Source organism: Cetorhinus maximus, chromosome 17 (genome assembly GCF_964194155.1).
Source record: "Cetorhinus maximus chromosome 17, sCetMax3.hap1.1, whole genome shotgun sequence".
In the NCBI taxonomy this organism is placed as follows: Eukaryota; Metazoa; Chordata; class Chondrichthyes; order Lamniformes; family Cetorhinidae; genus Cetorhinus; species Cetorhinus maximus.
In genome coordinates this window covers 4654981-4675731 of record NC_135895.1, presented here as the reverse complement: position 1 = coordinate 4675731, position 20751 = coordinate 4654981, and the positions used below count along the sequence as shown (strand labels likewise).

General features: G+C 44.7%; 1 protein-coding gene across 1 annotated transcript in view; it reads right to left on the bottom strand.

The window, feature by feature from the left end:
* The window catches only part of col24a1 (collagen type XXIV alpha 1), a 721848-nt gene that overhangs the window by 435093 nt on the left and 266004 nt on the right, over positions 1-20751 (bottom strand). Inside the window, exon 12 of the mRNA XM_078561886.1 lies at positions 2878-2931. Coding sequence (XP_078418012.1) covers positions 2878-2931 — 54 coding nt within the window. The remainder of the gene's footprint in view (positions 1-2877; positions 2932-20751) is intronic.

Below are 20751 nucleotides of genomic sequence, written 5' to 3'. Positions count from 1 at the left end.
ATCCAATGAATTGGTACATTCCCTGAAACATGAGCCTTGATGGCTGCAACTGTTAATGCTTTCCATTTTACAGGATTTAGAACGATACAAATAAGGGTTAATTGCGTGATGTGGTGCGCCTAGTAAATCAGAGTTTAGGGTCGCAATGTTCCAGCTCCAACTCTGAATCACGCTCCCTGTGAAACTCAGCTCAGCTCCCAGAGTGCAGAGCCAGTCTTGGATTTGCAAAATCACATTGACATCATAAACTGATGTTTTGTTCTGTTGGCTTCGCAGTCGGAACATTGGGTCAGAGCTTCTGTGGGTGGTATTCACAGTTGGAAGTGTCAAATATGGAACACTTCACGAATGTGCGTGTTAACCACATTAGGTTGCCACTCCACTTCTTTTTACTTACCTTTCAGTCTGGAGTTGGACATTTCTCACCCAACCTTCCGAGCTGGGTCTGGGGAGAGAAGTGCAGTGCAGTGGGTTCCCGAGGCCTTCAGTGCAGGGCAGCAGCATCGGGTGAAGTGAAGCCATGCCCACTTCTTACTACACTAGCTAGAATGGGTTGGGGGGTGAAGTTAGCATGGGGGAGGGGGGGGTAGGATTGGGGGGGATTATGATGGGTTGGCGGGTAGGATGGTTTGGGATGATTTGGGTGGGGTGGGTCAGGGGGTTAGGATAGGTTGTGGGTAGGAAGGGTTGGGGATGTTAGAATGGGTCAGGGGTGTCAGGTGGTCAGTCGGGGTGTGTCGGATGGGTCAGAGGGGGCATTGGGTGGCTGGGAGTCGGGGGAGGTAGCTGGGAGGTTGGGAGGGTAGTTGGGGTGTGGAGATTGGGGGTAGTTGGGCGTCAGGAGAGAAGTTTGGGGGTGGTAGTCAAGGGGTCGGGAGGGTAGTTGGGGGATGGAGTGGGGGGGGTAGCTGGGTGGTCGGGGAGAATCTAGTGGAAGGCATGGTGTATGGTCAGTACTATAGTTACCCAGGAGTTAGAAGTGGTTTTAATCCTTCTAACTTTTTATGGGTAACAATTCTGCTCAGAGTTGGAACCATTCAAAGTCTCTGATTTATATCGGATGGTTCCCAGTGCAGCTTGAGATACCCACTTTGGGAGTTTGAACTTCCCGGGCAATTCCCGAGCAGTCCTTGCCGGCAACCCCCAGCTCATCTTCTGGGATACCTCCCAGGAGATCGGAAGTTTGGGGCCATTGTGAATCAATGACTGTGCAATTTGCAACAAGATATATCATTGGGTTGTGAAAACATTATTGAATTCTGTATGCAGGGCCTCCACTTGTGGGGAGAGACCAAAACATGGGGCCATCGATATAGGATTGTCACTAATAAATCCAATAAGGAATATGGAAGAAACGTCTTTATCCAGAGAGTGATGAGAACATGGAACTCACTACCATAAAGAGCAATTGAAATGAATAGCATGGATGCATCCAAGGGGAAGCTAGTTAAACACATGAAGGAGAAAGGAATAGAAGGATATGCTGATGGGGTGAGGTGAAGAGGGGTGGGAGGAGACGCATGTGGAGTGTAAACCCCAGCATGGATCAGCTGGGCCGATTGGCCTGTTTCTGTGGTAGACTCCTTCTACCATTAGACATGGTTGGAGTAAAAACAAGTGGGCAGAATTTCCAATGTGGGTGTAGTTGGGACAATACACCCAGAATTATATCTTCTTCGTCGATGTTTACTTACATCCAAATTTCCTGCCAATCTCAAGGAAACTGGCTGTAAGCAAGTGGAGGTGAGTGTAAACAAGCGGAGGTGAGTGTAAACAAGTGGAGGTGAGTGTAAACAAGCGGAGGTGAGTGTAAACTTTGTGTGTGTAAACATTGTGTGAGTGTAAACATTCGGGGCCAGCGGAAGTGCAGATTTGATATTTTGCATTTCTTCTTTAAAACTGAAAATTAACGTTTCAAGCAATCTAACTTTGAGTAACGTAGATTAAGCACGTTTAAGAACACACGAGCATTATTTTCTTTATTGTATTGTAAAGTAACACAATAAATGAGATGTTCATCATTGAATTAAGATTCATTAGTTAAGAGCCTGGTAGACCATGGCAGCAGATCTCCAGACAGGAGTAGCTACAAACCGTTAATAAACTTTGCATTTGTCCCTTTTTCTTTGAATTTTTAAGGTGACTTTATAAAAATGCCTTCAAAGGAACAGAAAATACAGATCCAAGAGAGGATAAATGGATTAAAAATCTTCAAAAAAGAGGCACAATCAAACACCAAGAGAATGACCTCCAATTCTGTGCCTAATTTTACACTCAAACAACATAATTGCAGGAAATTTGTGTTTTATTGCTGGGGGTAGAACACGGGTACAAAAAGAGCAGCATAATACCAGAACTAGGGGACACAGTTTAAAAATAAGGGGTCTCCCATTTAAGACCAAGATGAGAATTTTTTTTTCCGCAGACAATCGTGAGCCTTGGGCACTCTCTCTTTCCCAGAGAGCGGAGGAGGCAGGGTCATTGAATATTTTTAAGGCTGAGTTAGATTCTTGATTGACAAGGGAGTGAAAGAGTATTGGGGATAGACAGGAAAGTGGAGTTGAGGCCACAAACAGATCAGCCATGATCTTATTGAACAGGCTTGAGGGGGCTGAATGGCCTACTCCTGCTGCCCCTAATTTGTCCGTTCATACACGTGTATGTGCGTATGTATGTGATGCACTCACACCTGCAGGCGTTTGCACTGGATATTTGTTTTTGCTCTGATTGCGCATGCCTCTGGGTGCACATTCACAAGAAATTCCATTTCAGTGAACAGTTCTAATCTTTATGCAGCTGGTAAAACCAGTTTCCCTTTAAGGCAGAATGTTCTGACTGAAAGCATAATGAGCAAAATGGTACGTGGATATAACTCACTGGGCTGCCATCTGAACCAGGGGGGCCTCTCACTCCAAAAGCACCTGGATATCCCTATAAAAGCAAAGAATAAATCCAACATTAGCAAGGCAAGCACTGGGATCTATTTCTATAAGATGGGACTGAAAAGCAGCGAAGTGGTGTTAAACTTGATTTAAGTCACACTTAGAACACAGTCAACAGAATGCTTTCCAAATTATGAAACGGATATAGGTGTTAGTGTCTAATAGGTCCTGTTGATGGATGTTAAATACCCAGTAGTTTGAGGTAATAAGGTGAACTGGTGTTGGGTATTGATTAGTTAATTATGCTTAAATGTGTATATAAAGAAGAGTTAGCCAGCACTGGGGGGAGGGTGTTGGAGTGGAGAAGTAAGCTCGGTGTTGAGCAATAAACAATCTCTACCAAAGCATCTTAGTCTCAGTGTTTTCACAACAAGACTTGGTAGTTTATCTGATAATGGAGATACAGGGATGACTAAAAGGTGGGACCATTGGGACAGGTTGATCAGGCTAGGATTCTTTTCTCTAGAAAAAAAAAAGATTGAGGCATGACCTTATTGAGGTTTTTAATATTATAAAAGGGTTTGATAGCATCAACAATAGAGAAAATATTTCCAATCGTTGAGGAGTCAAAAACTAGGGGTCATTAAAAAAGGTTTGTCATTATTAAATCCAGTAGCGAGTTCAGCAGAATCCTCTTTACCCAGAGAGTGGTGGGAATGTGGAACTCACTACCACAGGGAGTGGTTGAGCTATATAGTATAGATATATTTAAGGGGAAGCTGGATAAACACATGAGGGAGAAAGGAATGAATTGTGTTTAAAGGGTTAAATGAAGAAGGGTAGGAGCAGGCTTGTGTGGCGCAGAAACCCAGCACCAAGCAGTAGGGTAGAATGGCCTGTTTTTGTGCTGTAAATTCTATGTAATTCTTTGGAAAATCAATGGCCTCGCTTTCTTGTGGAAAACTGTGGTAGAATATGCACCGTAAAAGAAATGGCACATCAAAGTCACAATGTTAGTCATTGTCCATGCATTATTATTTTTTATTCATTCATGCGGACTTTGCTGGCTAGGATAGCATGTATTGCCCAACCCTAATTGCCCTTGTTCAGAGGGCATCTAAGAATCAACCACGCTGCAGGGTGCAGGAAATTTGTGTGTTGTTGCTGGGGGTAGAACACGGGTACAAAAGGGTGCAAAAGAGACATTTTGATCTAGCATAACACTAGAACGAGGGAACACAGTTTAAAAATAAGGGGTCTCCCATTTAAGACCGAGATGAGAATTTTGTTTTCCTCAGACAATTGTGAGTCTTTGGCACCCTCTTTCCCAGAGAGCGGTGGAGGCAGGGTCATTGAATATTTTTAAGGCTGAGTTAGATTTTTGATTGAAAGAGTATGGAGAGGTAGACAGGAATGGGGAGTCTCATGGTCACTCTTAGACTTTCAAATCAAGATTCTTATTGAATTCAAATTCCGCCATCTGCTGTGGTGAGATTTGAACCTGGGGTCCCAGAGAATTACCCTGCACCTCTGGAATACTAATCCAGTGACAATATCACTATGCCACCACTTCCCCAATTAATATAAAGTATATAAAACAGATACATTTAACCTTCTCTCAGTACTGACCCTCTGACATGTTATGATCCCAGCTGGTGTTAAAACTGGACAAGTCAGATCCCATGTGGAACCTGGCTTGATAGATCCTAACTTTTATCTTTTGTTTAGAAATATGGAGAGTGGCTACTGAACAGAGTCACAGGAGTCAGCTGATGAACTTTCAACAAAGATTAAAACATTTATCAAACGAGAAAAGGTTAACTATATTATAATACTCCTTCACCTACAACGATACCTTTACAGATATATACTGTCATGACTCAGCAGGGATAGTGCACTGCGATATCAGGCCCCACTGCTTCCCGAGAGTGTGCAAGAGTTTGGTCAACCCACCTAATTATGTAATTTAGATTAACCGAATACGAGCACCAGGTTTGTAAATTTAGTAAGTAAATAACTGTTTATTGAACAAATTGTCTTTAACCAGAGGCAAAAGAAAGAAATATGAACTGCTAATTTCTAACTTTATAACCTAAACCCTGCCCCTTCTTAAATCCCTACACACACACACATACAAGACACATAAAACATACAAGACACACAAAAACATAGATTTCAAGGGTGGGGTAAAACAGTTCAATAGCAACAGTTCTGTAGTACAGGGGTCAATGGGTTGATTTTGATCGCTATCTTCCAAATTCCTTTCAGTTCTTTGTTAATGACATAAGGTGGTCTTCCTAGCACTGTCAGCCTTTAGTTCCCTGCTTGATCACTTGCCTTTCAATGTCTCTGACAGTGATTTTCCCCTTTGCCTCTTGACAAGGGTTTTCAGGGAAAGCAGGTTATAAAGATATGAGGAGAAAAAGCCAGCTAGCTATTATTGTAGAATTACTGGAATCTTACACACACAGGAGAGAGAGGTTTTAGGTCTTTTTCCTTTAAGGCTAGGAGCTATTCTGCTGCACTGCCCTCACAAACATTGGCCACCTGGTCAGGAGTCAATAAAAACGTTGTTGCCAGGCAGTTCCCCATTAGACCAGACTCCTCCTCAGCACCATCCTGTTTTTCATGGCACACTCTGTTTCAGGACAGCAACATTGTATATATCCCACACACTGTTCCACTAGACATGTTCTTCAAACTGCACCCATTGTAATTTTAATCCACAGTCCAACAGAAGTAAAAAGATATGTTCTTTACAATATAGATTCCTAAGGATAACACAAGTTACAAAAGCTATCTTATACGCTAATGTTCATAGTACGTATACAGTGTATATAAACCAATAGATGACCTGTGGTCAGGCACACCACACTCTGCAACAATGTGACAGATTCCACCCCAAACGGAGGCTCTGGATCACTCATCAACACTTCCGGATGCTTGTCAAACCGTGAACCAAATGGTCTCACTGAACTCCGTCTTTCACATGAGGGTTTTCAATCACCACTCTCAAAGAACTTGCTTTGGAATCTTTTCCCAAATGACATTTTCTCTCAGACACCTTCCATAAGGGCCCACCTCCAGGGTTTCAAACTCTCCTTCCAATGTTGCTCTCCTCTGGATCGCCATGTGCATTCAAACTTTCTTCTGTGCACTCTCTCAGATGCTCAGCTGCATCAACAGAACACCACTGCTTCACATGCCCGTAATAAGGAGTCACCAATCTTTGGCTGTCTCCTCAGATCTTCTGGCTTCTCGCAAGCCCACTTTGCCATGAGTCTGCTTCCTGCAGCTTTCTCTCTTTAATTCAGAACCTTCCTCTCTGCTCCTTGCTTTCACTTCCACTGAACAGGATCTTGTTCCAGATTCCTGTCCTTGTCTGTTGACTTGACTCAAAGGGCCTCTTGGGGCTTTCTCTTTTTTCCTTTAAGACCTGCTCCCTGCAGTTCCCTCTCCCTTGATCAACTTGATATCTCCCCTGAGATCCAGAACTCATTCAACATTCACTATTACTTTAACTTTAGAGCAACTCATCTCAGATTTTTAGACTTATTCTCCTCAGCCAGCTGCTGGTATGTCCAGCTAGAGAGGGACTTAAACTGCTTCCTTCACCTTAGAGCATAATGACCAACTGATTTCAAACTGCTTTCTGTTTCTGTGTCTATGGGTCCTCTGTTGCTAGGCAACAGCATAGTTTTTTCCTACTTCAAGAATCATAAAACCTCATTAGAATGCAGGTATACAAATAATCTTCCAGGGTTGCAGACATCTGTTTAAAGTGAAACCAAAACTCAGGTTCCCTTAACACAAAATACAGAAATATAAATTAAATTTAAAGTTAAAGCTATTGCTTATTCCTAACACCCACAAATACAAATGCAACTTGCTTAAACTATATCTAGTTCCTAATGGACAGCGTGGCGCCCCCTCAGTACCGATAGTATCAGCCTAGATTTTATGCCCACACCTGTAGAGTGGAACTTGATTCCACAACCTTCTGACTCAGAGCCGACAGTGCTACCCACTGAGCTGCAGTATTAATGAAAGAATCACAGAATGGTTACCGCACAGAAGGAGGCCATTTGGCCCGACATGTCTGTGCTGGCTCTGCAAAGGAGCATTTCACCTCATGCCATTCCCCCGCTTTCTCCCAGCAACCCTGATAATAATCCAATTCCCTCTTGAATGCCTCGATTGAACCTGCCTCCACCATACTCTCAGGCAGCACCTTCCAGATCCTAATCGCTTGCTGAGCAAAGCGCTTTTTCTTCATGTTGCCTTTGCATCTTTTGCCAATTACCATTAAAATTGTGCTCTCCGTCCTTCTCAAGCCTTCCATTAATGGGCACAGGTTTTCCCTATCTACTCTGCCCAGACCCCTCGTGATGCCAAAAGTGATCAATATGATCAAATATCTTGTCAACCCAACATTAACATACATTTTTATTTTATATTGATAAAATATATATCTTTCCAATTGTAAATTATCCCGGCTTCAAATTGTAATAATATTGCTGAGTAATTCCTTGTCGGATTTTACTCCATCAGGATAGTTAAAGCTGATAAAAAAGTATCTGACGCCTCCTTGTGGCTCTTCAGACATTAAGCAACTTAACACCAGAGCAATTAGGCTGCAATCATTCCAACACATTCCCGATTACGAACCAGATTTCACTGAGGTGGAGTCGATATACTGAAGAAAAATATATCCAGCTTTTTTATTGTGCGAATTTGACCTTCATCAGACTGAGTGTCATCAACGCTGGGAGGGTGAAATAATTTCTCTCTTGCAAGGTGGTCTATGTGTCAGAATAAGAACTTGTATTTATATAGCAACTTTTGTGACCTTGGATCACCCCAAAATACTTTACAGCCAATGGAATGTTGTAACTTTAATCGCTCCACCATCGGCGGCCGTCCATCAGCTGCCTGGGCCCTAAGCTTTGGAATCCCCTCCCTAAACCTCTCCAGCTCCCCTCCTTTAAGATACTCCTTTCAGACGATACCTCCCTGACCACCTGTCCTAGTGTCTCCATATTTCGTTTGGTGTCAAATTTTGTTCGATAATGCTCCTGCGAACAGTTTTGATAAATTTCAATACGTTAAGGGCACTGTGTAATGCACATTGTTGTTTGTAATGTAGAAAATGCAGCAGCGCCCACAAACAGCAGCGTGAGAATGACCAGATAATCTGTTTTTAATGTTGTTGTTTGAGGGATAAATAGCAGCCCCAGGATACAGAGTGTGCAGATTTCAGGATTCCTGGTATCACACAGTGCACTAAGATTATGCCATAATTATTCTACTTTATCTTACTCTACCATCTTACTGGTGTTGCAATTGCACAATGCATCTATCCCTGTGAATATTACATACTTATTTTAATAGCATTCCAATCCCACAGCAATCCCAGCTGCTCCAGTCTCTGCATTTAACTGAAATTCCTCATCCCCGATATTATCCTGGGCAACCTCCTCTGTACCCGCTCCAAAGCCTCGACATCCTTCCAAACATGTGGTGCCCAGAATTGTACACAATACTAAAGCTGAGGCCTGCCCAGTGATTTGTAAAGGTCTAGCAGAGACTCATGGAGTCATAAAGTCATTTATGGCACAGCGGTGTGAACCATCTCCAAGATGTTCTGCAGCAACTTGCCAAGGCTCCTTCGACAGCACCTTCCAAACCCACGACCTCTGCCATCTAGAAGGACAAGCGCAGAAGATAGACGGGAATACCACCACCTGGAAGTCCCTCTCCAAGTCAATCACCATCCTGACTTGGAAATATATCGCCGTTCCTTCACTGTCGCTGGGTCAAAATCCTGGAACTCCCTTCCTAACAGCACTGTGGGTGTACCTACACCGCATGGACTGCAGCGGTTCAAGAAGGCAGCTCACCACCACCTTCTCAAGGACAGTGAGGGATGGACAACAAATGCTGGCCTAGCCAGCGATGCCCACATCCCATAAATGAATTTTTTAAAAAGGCCATTCGGCCTTTGAAGGGTCCATAGGGAGCAGTCCTGTCAGTCCCATTCCCACGCTGTATCCCTGTAGCCCCGCAAGTCTATTTCCCTGAAGTGCCCATCCAATTTCCTGTTGATATCATTCATTGTCTCCGTTTCCACTATGCTCATGTGCAGCATGTTATCAGTCATTACAATTCACTGCGTAAAAAAGTTCTTCCACATATCTTGCCCAAAACCTTAATTCTGCATCCCCTCATCCTTATACCTTCAGGTAATGGGAATAGCTTTTCTTTGTCTACCTTATCTAAACCTGTCATAATCTTGTACACCTCTATCAAATCTCCCCCTCAATCTCCTTTGCTCCAAGGAGAACAATCCAGCTTCTCGAACTTAACCCTGTGGCAAAATCCCAATCCCTGGAATCATTCTTGTAAATCTCCTCTGTAACCTCTCAAGGGCCTCTCATTTTTTTAATTCATTCATGGGGTATAGGTATTGCTGGCTGGGCCAGAATTTATTGCTCAATTGCCCTTGAGAAGGTGGTGGTGAGCTGCCTTCTTAAGCCGCTGCAGTCCATGTGGTGTAGGTACACCCACAGTGCTGTTAGGGAGTGATTTCCAGGATTTTGACCCAGCGACAGTGAAGGAACGGCCGATATATTTTCAAGTCAGAATGGTAGTTGACTTGGGGGGGAACTTCCAAGTGGTGGTGTTCCCATGCATCTGCTGCCTTTGTCCTTCTAGATGGTAGTGGTCGAGGGTTTGGAAGGTATTGACGAAGTAGCCTTGGTGAGATCCTGCAGTGCATCTTGTAGATGGTACACACTGCTGCTACTGTGCGTCGGTGGTGGAGGGAGTCAATGTTTCACGTTGGAGTGCCAATTTGTCCTGGATGGTGTCAAGCTTCTTGAGTGTTGTTGGAGCTGCACTCATCCAGGCAGGTGAGGAGTATTCCATCACACTGCTGACTTAGAGTCATAGAGGTCTACAGCACAGAAAAAGGCCCTTTGGCCCATCGAGTCTGCACCGGTCAAAAAAGTACCTAACTATTCTAATCCCATTTTCCAGCACTAGGCCCATAGCCTTGTATGCCATGTTATGAGGGTTTCTGCATCTACCACCCTTTCAGGCAGTGAGTTCCAGTTTCCCATCGCACTCTGGGTGAAAAAATTCTTCCTCAAATCCCCTCTAAACCTCCTGCCCCTTACCTTAAATCTATGCCCCCTGGTTATTGATCCCTCCGCCAAGGGGAAGAGTTCCTTCCTGTCTACCCTATCTATGCCCCTCATAATTTTATACACTTCAATCATGTCCCCTCTCAATCTCCTCTGCTCCAGGGAAAATAACCCCAATCTATCCAATCTCTCCTCATAACTAAAACTCTCCAGCCCAAGCAACATCCTGGTAAATCTCCTCTGCACTCTCTCTAGTGCAATCACATCCTTCCTACAATGCGGATTCCAGAACTGCACGCAGTACTATAGCTGTGGCCTGACCAGCGTTTTATACAGTTCCAGCATAACCTCCCTGCTCTTACATTCTATGCCTCAGCCTGTGCCTTGTAGATGGTGGACAGGCTTTGGGGGTCAAGTGGTGAGTTACTCACCACAGGATTCCTAACCTCTGACCTGCTCTTGTAGCCACAAGCTGTTATCGCTTGTGTGGCAGGATTGTCACTTGTCACTTGTCAGTCCAAGCCTGGAAATTGTCCAGATCTTGTTGAAATTGGACATGGACTGATTCAGTATCTCAGGAGTCATGAATGGTAGTGAACATTAGGCAATCATCAGTGAACACACCCACTTCTGACCTTATGATGGAAGGAGGGTCACTGATGAAGCAGCTGAAGATGGTTGGGTCTAGGACACTACCCTGAGGAACTCCTGCAGTGATGTCCTGGAACTTCCAACAACCACAAACATCTCCCATTGTGCTAGGTATGACTCCAACCAGCAGAGAGTTATCCCCCAATTCTCATTGACTCCAGTTTTGTTAAGTCTCCTTGATACCACACTCGATCAAATGCTGCCTTGATGTCCAGGGCATCACTCCCCCCTCACCTCCCATCCTTTCTAAAGTATGGTGACCAGAAATGGACACACTACTGTAGTTGTGCCTAACCAGAGCTTTATAACGTATGACAACCTTGTTTTTGTATTTGTTTACAAAGCTAAGCATCACATACACTTTCTTAACCTCCACATCAACATGCCCGGCCACCCTCTTTATGAAAATACATCTCCAGGTCCCTCAGCTCTTGCTCCACCTTCAAATAATATGACTTAGGCTATGTTGCTCCCATCACTTCACTCCAACCAATCAGCACTCTCTTCTCATACAGTATAAATTAAATTGGATCTGCCATTTTACCCGTCTGTCAATATCCTCCTGAAATTTGATATTATCCTGTCCACCAACCAAGTTTTGTATCATCCACAAACTTTGAAACTGTACTCCCAATATTCAAGTTTGGCTTACTTAAAAGCAAAGGTTTTATTATTGACCCCAGGAGACCTCTCTGCACTCTTCTCTCCGGCCAGACAAACATCTGTTCACCACCACTTTCTGCCTTCCGTCTCTTAACCAACCAGAACACAAGTAAATATTATCCCTTTAATCCTGAAGTGTTTTGACAGAGTAAATACTCAGAGTAAATGAAGGTAAGTCTCATCGAGTAGCAGGTAGATCAGGAACCAGAGAAAAGACTGAAAGTAATCAGCAAAAGAACAAGAGGTGAGATGAGAGTTTATTTCCCCACAGTGAGTTGTTGTGACCTGGAATGCTCTGCCTGGAAGGGAGGTGGAAGCAGATTCAATAATAACTTTCAAAAGATAAATACTTGAATGGGTGAAATTTTCAGGGCAATGGGAGAAAGAGCAGGTGGACCGAGCTTTATTGGATAGCACTTTCAAAGAGCTGGCAGAGGCATAATGGGCCGAATGCCCTCCTTGTGTGCTGTAAGGTTCAATGATTCCAGTCAGTTGTGATTCAGTTGCACTCACTCTCTGTGGCACTCCACACTCTGAGACTGTTGGCTGTGGGTTCAAATCCCACACCGGAGATCGGAGCACTAAATCTAGGCCAACACTTCACTGCCACACTGAAGGAGTGCAGAACTGTCAGAGGTCCCTCTTTCAGACGAGGTGTTAAACCGAAGACCCATCTGCCCTCTCAGGTGGACATAAAATATCCCTTGAGACTATTTCAAAGTTTACTTTCCAGGGTTTATCCCTTAACCAACATCAGCAAAACAGATGGCCGGGTACTTATCACATTGCTATTAGTGGGATCTTGCTGCGCAAAAATCTGCAAATACCTCTCTGGCTGTGAAACACTTTGGGGCATCTTGAGGTTGTAAAAAGATGCTTTAAAAAATGTGAGGCTTGTGTTAATTGAGCTAATAGAATTTCAATCTAACTGGTATACGCAAAAGCCTTCCAAAGAATTGGGAATGTTAGGAGCGTTGACAACATATTTTTTTAATACAGAGCTCTCCCGTGGCCTTTCATGCTGGAGTTAAAGGCAGATTGCTGATTGAAGTATGAGGCATACAGGAGCACTTTAATCATTTCAAGATTCCCAGTTCCAGTATTTAATGCATTACAGCATTTATAACATCAATTTCTTAGACTCACAGTGACAGCCATGAAGCTGTGGCAGTTAAACTTCCTGAAGAATGTCCTGTTTTACCGAGCCTTAATGTCTTTGGCAATAAGATTGCCAGGGCTCAAGATTCTCTAATGAGGACCACTGTATATATTTATCACAGTACCGTCGTCTTGAGTCATTCAGAAAGATTATAGGAACGCAGGAAGAGAAGGAGGCCAATCAGCCCCTCAGCCCTGCTACACTATTCTATTATATCTTGGTTGATCTGCTTAGCTCTATCTATATGTCTCAGTTCTGTACCCCTTAATACGCTAGCCGAATAAAAGTCTACCACTCTCAGTTTTGACATTTTCGATTGAACCCCAGCCTTTTGAGGGAGAAAGTCCCAGATTCCCACTGCCCTTCATGTGAAGAAGTCTTTCCTGATATAGGGAGTAGGAGCAGGGAGGTCATGTTGGGGTTGTATAGACCCTTGGCGAGGCCACAGCTGGAGTACTGTGTGCAGTTCCGGTCGCCACATTATAGGAGGGATGTGATTGCACTAGAGGGAGTGCAGAGGAGATTCACCAGGATGTTGCCTGGGATGAAACATTTAAGTTATGAAGAGAGGTTGGATAGACTTGGGTTGTTTTCGTTGGAGCAGAGAAGACTGAGGAGCGACCTGATCGAGGTGTACAAGATTATGAGGGGCATGGACAGGGTGGATAGGGAGCAGTTGTTCCCCTTAGTTGAAGGGTCAGTCACAAGGGGGCAAAAATTCAAAGTGAGGGGCAGGAGGTTTAGGGGGATGTGAGGAAAAACTTTTTTACCCAGAGAGTGGTGACGGTCTGGAATGCACTGCCTGGGAGGGTGGTGGAGGCGGGTTGCCTCACATCCTTTAAAAAGTACCTGGATGAGCACTTGGCACAGCATAACATTCAAGGCTATGGGCCAAGTGCTGATCAATGGGATTAGGTAGGTAGGTCAGGTGTTTCTCACGTGTCGGTGCAGACTCGATGGGCCGAAGGGCCTCTTCTGCACTGTGTGATTCTGCGAATCTGTGATTTCACCCCTGAAAAACAACCTGTTTCTAATGTTATGGTTCTCCCCACCTTGTTCTGGGCTGCCCTCCCCCCGCCCCTGACCCACCAGAGGAAATGACCTTATCTACCCTATAGGAAGGTTCACCTTTGAAAACTGGTGTTTCTCAAGCAGTGAAAGATTGAGGATTATATTGGGTCATTATCATAATCAGAACCAATAATTCATGCTCCCTGCACCAGGTTCCAAATACATCCCGACAAGGAGAAGTTTATCAAATTGCAGAACCTCGACCTCAGGACCTACATCTGCGATATTTCTGGTTAATAGGGCCCAATGTCATTCATACATTTCATAAACCACTAGCCACTGATGTGAGACATATGCGACTCCTGTTGCTATCAACACTCTCATTTCTCCTCTCATCGAAACAATCGTGTATCATTTTCAGTTTCAGAATTAACTGCTCCACATTTTCCAGGCTGTTTACTGCCTGGAATCTTTCAGAACCCCAAACTTGGACCTGTCTCATACTGGGAGATGGACAATTTAACACAGCCCTGCCATTTGTAAACAACAATTTCATCTTATTAAAGGGATTGGCAGCTTCAGGATAACTTTTTTTTCAATTCATTCACAGGATGTGGGCCTCGCTGGCTGGGCCCAGCATTTATTGCCCATCCCCAATTGCCCTTGAGAAGGTGGTGGTGAGCTGCCTTCTTGAACCGCTGCAGCCCATGTGGTGTAGGTACACCCACAGTGCTGTTAGACTGAGCAGGCAAAACGTTGGGACGACGAGGGATCCGACGGCTTGGAAATTGAAAATAATACAATTATGTTTTGAAGGGAGGAGCCATGAAATGTTGCTGACAGCAACAGAAACTTGCCCGAAACACACACGTCACACATCCCTCAGAGGTTGTGTCGAAAGGCCATCGACCCAAAACATTAATGCAGTGTTCAATGCTACATTTATCCTGTGTTTGATTATGTGAGTCTGTTTACTATTGATGCTCACTGTGCTCAATTGCTTAAGCCTAGGTGTGGACCCAGAGAAAAAGTAAACAAGGCTGTAGAAAGAGCTGGGAACAAGATCTAGAAGCATGGAGTAGACATTTTAAAGCGTTGTGTAAAGCACTGTAAATAAAGTTCCTGCAAACATAGAAACTAGTGTCACCTCTGCAAAGATGTGAGGAATAATTTTTTTTTTCATTTATGGGATGTGGGCGTCACTGGCTAGACCAGCATTTATTGCTCTTCCCGAATTGCCCTTGAGAAGGTGGTGGTGGTGGTGGTGAGCTGCCTTCTTGAACCGCTGCAGTCCATGTGGTGTAGGTACACCCACAGTGCTGTTAGGGAGGGAGTTCCAGGATTTTGTCCCAGCGACAGTGAAGGAACAGCGATATATTTCCAAGTCAGGATGGTGAGTGATTTGGAAGGGAACTTTCAGGCTGTCATATTCCCATGCATCTGCTGCCCTTGTCCTTCTAGATGGTAAAGGCTGCAGGTTTGGAAGGTGCTGTCTAAGGAGCCTTGGTGAGTTCCTGCAGCGCATCTTGTAGATGGTGCACACACTGCTGCCACTGTTAATGACAGCAGTTAACTCTGTCTCCCTCCCCAGATGCTGCCAGACCTGCTGAATATTTCCAGCAATTTTTGTATTTATTTCAGATTTCCAGCATTTGCAGTATTTTGCCTCTGCCTCACATCCCTGACAGGTGGTTATTGCAATATATCTGACTGAACAGCATTGGGCCCATGGACCCTCAGTGTCATATATCTGGGTAGTTCATGTCAGTGTGCTAGAATTCTGCTGAATTATAGATTATTGCATTAAAATGGCTCCTTGAAACCTAACAAAAGTCCCAGCCAAGAGGATGGACCTAACTAGCTCACTGACCACTGTACTTGTTACTTCATTACCAGCCATCAGCAGTGTGCCATCAACCCCCACTTCTGTGCTCACTGACCTTCATTGGCTCCTAGTCAGCCAAAGTTTCAAATATCCTCATTTACAAATCCCTCCATGGCCTCACCCCTCCTTATTTCTGAAATCTCCTCCAACCTAAAAACCCTCCAAAATCTTTGTGCTCCTCCAATTCTGGTCTCTTGTCCAGCCCTGATTTTAATTCCTCTACCATTGGCAGCCATTCCTTCATCTGCCCAGGCCCTAAACTCTGGAATTCTCTCACTCTCACACTCTCGCATACTCTCGCACACTCTCACACACTTCCTCACACTCCCTCACACTCCTTCACACTCCTTCACACTCTCTCACATTCTCACACACTCTCACACTCTCGCACACTCTCACACTCTCGCACACTCTCACACTCTCGCACACTCACACTCTCATACTCTCACACACACTCTCACACTCTCACACACTCTCGCACACTCTCGCACACTCTCGCACACTCTCGCACACTCTCGCACACTCTCGCACACTCACACACTCTCACACATTCTCATTCCTCAACCACCAACCCCCACTCCCTCTTTGACCAAGCCTTTGGTCACCTGTCCTCATGTCATTTGATGCCGAGGCAAATAAGAAGATGTTTGTTAATGCTCCAGCGAAGCTACTAGGGATGTTTTACATTAAAGGTGCTATGTAAGTGCAAGTTGTTGTTACTTACACAGCCTTCACACTTCTATTTATTTGACCAACATCTCTTTCCTGGCAGTGTTTCAACAATACTCCTGTCAGACCCTGAGTTCTGATAGCATCACCAGAATTTCTGGAGACAATTGCTGAAACAACTGACACAGGAACTTACCCCTGTGATCCTTCTCTGCACTGTTTCTAGAGCTCGGATTCTGCTGGTGGGTTACAGTTCACTCAAGGAGTCTGAGTTGCCGTGGTAACATGCATATTGCATTCTGGAGCCATGGACAGTGATGATAGAGGCTCCAATGTTCTTTCCATCACATGTCTGACCAGGAATCTCTCCCTCTCTTACTGCCTGCCACATGGTCCCTGGGATAGAAACATAGAAACTAGGAGCAGGAGTAGGCCATTCGGCCCTTCAAGCCTGCTCCGCCTTTCATTATGATCATGGCTGATCATCCAACTCAATAGCCTGCTCCCGCTTTCTCCCCATATCCTTTGATCCCTTTCACCCCAAGAGCTATATCTAACTCCTTCTTGAAAACATTCAATGTTTTGGCCTCAACTACTCTCTGTGGTAGCGAATTCCACTGGCTCACCACTCTCTGGGTGAAGAAATTTTTCCTCATCTCAGTCCTAAATGGTCTACCCGGTATCCTCAGACTGTGATCCCTGGTTCTGGACTCCCCCAGCATCGGGAACATCCTTCCTGCATCTACCCTGTCTAGTCCTGTTAGAATTTTATAGGTTTCTCTGAGATCCCCCCTCATTCTTCTGAATTCCAGCAAATATAATCCTAACTGACTCAATCTCTCCTCATATGTCAGTCCCACCATCCCAGGAATCAGTCGGGTAAACCTTCGCTGCACTCCCTCTATAGCAAGAACATCCTTCCTCAGATAAGGAGACCAAAACTGCACACAATATTCCAGATGTGGTCTCACCAAGGCCCTGTATAATTGCAGCAAGACATCCCTGCTCCTGTACTCGAATCCTCTCACTATGAAGGCCAACATACCATTTGCCTTCTTTACCGCCTGCTGCACCTACATGCTTACCTTCAGCGACTGGTGTACGAGGATACCCAGGTCTCATTGCACATTCCCCTCTCTCAATTTATAGCCATTCAGATAATAATCTGCCTTCCTGTTTTTGCTACCAAAGTGGATAATCTCACATTTATCCACATTATACTGCATCTGCCATGCATTTGCCCACTCACTCAGCTTGTCCAAATCACACTGAAGCATCTCTGCATCCTCCTCACAGCTCACCCTCCCACCCAGCTTTGTGTCATCTGCAAATTTGGAGATATTACATTTAGTTCCCTCATCTAAATCATTAATATATATTGTGAATAACTGGGGTCCCAGCACTGATCCCTGTGGTACCCCACTAGTCACTGCCTGCCATTCGGAAAAAGACCCATTTATTCCTACTCTTTGTTTCCAGTCTGCCAACCAGTTTTCTATCCATCTCAATACACTACCCCCAATCCCATGTGCTTTAATTTTACACGTTACCTCTTATGTGGGACTTTGTCGAAAGCCTTCTGAAAGTCCAAATAAACCACATCCACTGGCTCCCCCTCATCAACTCTACTGGCTACATCCTCAAAAAATTCCAGTAGATTTGTCAAGCATGATTTCCCTTTCATAAATCCATGCTGACTCTGTCCGATTCTGCCACTGTTTTCCAAGTGCTCAGCTATTAAATCTTTTATCATGGATGCTAGAATTTTCCCCACTACTGACTTCAGGCTGACTGGTCTATAATTCCCTGTTCTCTCTCTACCTCCCTTTTTAAATAGTGGGGTTACATTAGCTACCCTCCAATCTGTAGGAACTGTTCCAGAGTCTGTAGAATCTTGGAAGATGACCACCAATGCATCCACTATTTCTAGGGCCACTTCCTTAAGTACGCTGGGATGTAGATTATTAGGCCCTGGGGATTTATCAGCCTTCAATCCCATCAATTTCCCCAACACCATTTCCCTACTAATATTGATTTCTTTCAGTTCCTCCCTCTCACTAAACCCTGTGTTCCCCAACATTTCTGGTATGTTATTAGTGTTCTCCTTTGTGAAGACAGAACCAAAGTATGTATTTAGTTGGTCAGCCATTTCTTTGTTCCCCATTATAAATTCCCCTGTTTCTGACTGTAAGGGACCTACATTTGTCTTCACCAATCTTTTTCTCTTCACATACCTATAGAAACTTTTACAGTCAGTTTTTATGTTCCCCGCAAGCTTACTCTCGTACTCTATTTTCCCCTTCTTAATCAATCCCTTGGTCCTCCTTTGCTGAATTCTAAACTGCTCCCAATCCTCAGGTCTGTTGTTTTTTTTAGCCAATTTGTATGCCTCTTCCTAGGATCTAACAGTATCTCTAATTTCCCTTGTAAGCCATGGTTTGGCCACCTTTCCTGTTTTACTTTTGCGTCAGACAGGAATAAACAATTGTTGTAGTTCACCCATGCACTCTTTGAATGTTTGCCATTGCCTATCCACCGTCATCCCTTTAAGTAACGTTTCGCAATCCATCATGGGATGAGAGAGTTGCCTGATGATGAGAGGCTGAGTAAATTGGGTTTATACTGTCTGGAGTTTAGAAGAATGAGAGGCGATCTCATTGAAACCCATAGAATTCTGATGGGGCTTAATAGGGTAGACGCTGAGAAATTGTTTCCATTGGTCGGGGAATCTAAAACACGGGGACACAGTCTCAGGATAAGGGGCCAATCATTTAGGACTGAGATGAGGAGAAATTACTTCACTCAAAGGGTTGTGAATCTTTGGAACTCTCCACCCCTGTTTCACTGTCCAGATGATATGAGTTACCCTGAACACCTGCGCAACTCCCTCTGCTGGTGAATAATGCAGCTCAGGAGGTGTAACAGTGAAGTATCATCCAGAGAGGGTTGTGGATGCTCCATTGTTGAATACATTTAAGACTGGGATAGACAGATTTTTTGTCTCTCGGGGAATCGAAGGATGTGGGGAGTGGGCAGAAAATGGAGTTGAAACCCAAGATCAGCCATGATCGTATTGAATAGCAGAACAGGCTCAATGGGACGTGTGGTCTACTCCTGCTCCTATTTCTAATGTGATAAATGTACCTTCCTTAGGCCTTGGAGCGGAACTCAAAAGCTTAGCTTCTGGCTCGGAAGCAGGGACACTGCCCACTGCACCACAAGACATCCCCAGCTTGTATTGTGCTGGCCAGAAATAGATGCAACATCAGCTTGCATTGAGATAGCACCTTTAAGAGAGTAAATGTCCCAAGGTACCATCGGTTAGCTCAATTGGCTAGAGTGTGGTGCAGAATGATGCCAACAGCATAGGTTCAATCTCTGTACTGGTTGTGGTAGTTCATGGGGGACTGGCTCCTTGGTGTGCCCATGCTTGACGTGCAGTGGTGCCCCTCAAGCTATTAACCACATGTGTCTATCTATTGGAGAGAGGCCTATGGTCCTTCATGACTAACAGCCAGTTCAACAGCTGTGCCCTTGAGTTTCCTCAATGTTACTTCACTGTTACACCTCCTGAGCTGCATTATTCACCAGCAGAGGGAGTTGCGCAGGTGTTCAGAGTAACTCATATCATCTGGACAGTGAAACAGGCCATTCAGCCCAGCGATGATGGATTTGTGGTCCACTCAAAATTCCACTCACCTTATTTCAGTGCACCCTATTAGCATATCCTTCTAACCCTTTCTCCCTCATGGCCAGAATATTGCTGTTGGTGTGCAGAGGCAAGCCCAACACGCCAACACGCGCGATGACATTAGGCGTGCATCCCAACGTAATCACGCGTCATTTAGAAATTTCACTGGGCGGGTGCGCGCTGGAGATGGCTGCGCGGCCGCCGAACTGTCAAAGGCTTATTAAAGCCATTAGGAAAGTAATTTAGCAAATTAACAGTGCTGCCCGTCCAACCTTAAGGTCGGGGGGGGGGCAGGCAAAGAGCCCAAGCGGCCTTCACATTTTTCAGGAAACCTCATCCACGGGCGGGATGAGATTTCCTGAAAGTTTAATAAAATAATTAAATAAAATTTGCAGAATGCACAAACCATTGTCACATGAGGGCACATGTTTAAATAATTTTTCAGATCATTTATTCAAAATTTACATTCCCAACTTAGTCTCCCTGAGGCAGCTCCACAGGTAGTGATAGCGCTGCTGCCGTGTATTACACTGGGTGGGCCTTAATTGGTCTGCCCATGTAAAATGGCAGCCCGCAGCGATCAGCTCTGCGCCCATCCCTGCCCCCACCCGCTCCAGCCCAGCCTGTCCAACATCGGTAAGATGCAGCCCCATGTGTTTATCCAGCTTCCCCTTAAATGTATCTGCACTATTCACCTCAACTATTCCCTGTGACTGTGAGTTTCAAATTTTCCCTGCTCTCTAGGTAGTGGTTCTTGAACCGCTGCAGTCCACGGTTTTGGGGAGTCAGGAGGTGAGTTACTCGCTGCAAGATTCCTAGCCTCTGACCTGCTCTTGTAGCCAGAGTGTTTATATGGCTTCACAGAATCACACAATCACAGAATCACACCGACATGTGAAGAACACCTGACCTACCTACCTCATCCCATTTACCAGCACTTGGCCCATAGCCTTGAATGTTATGACGTGCCAAGTGCTCATCCAGGTACTTTTTAA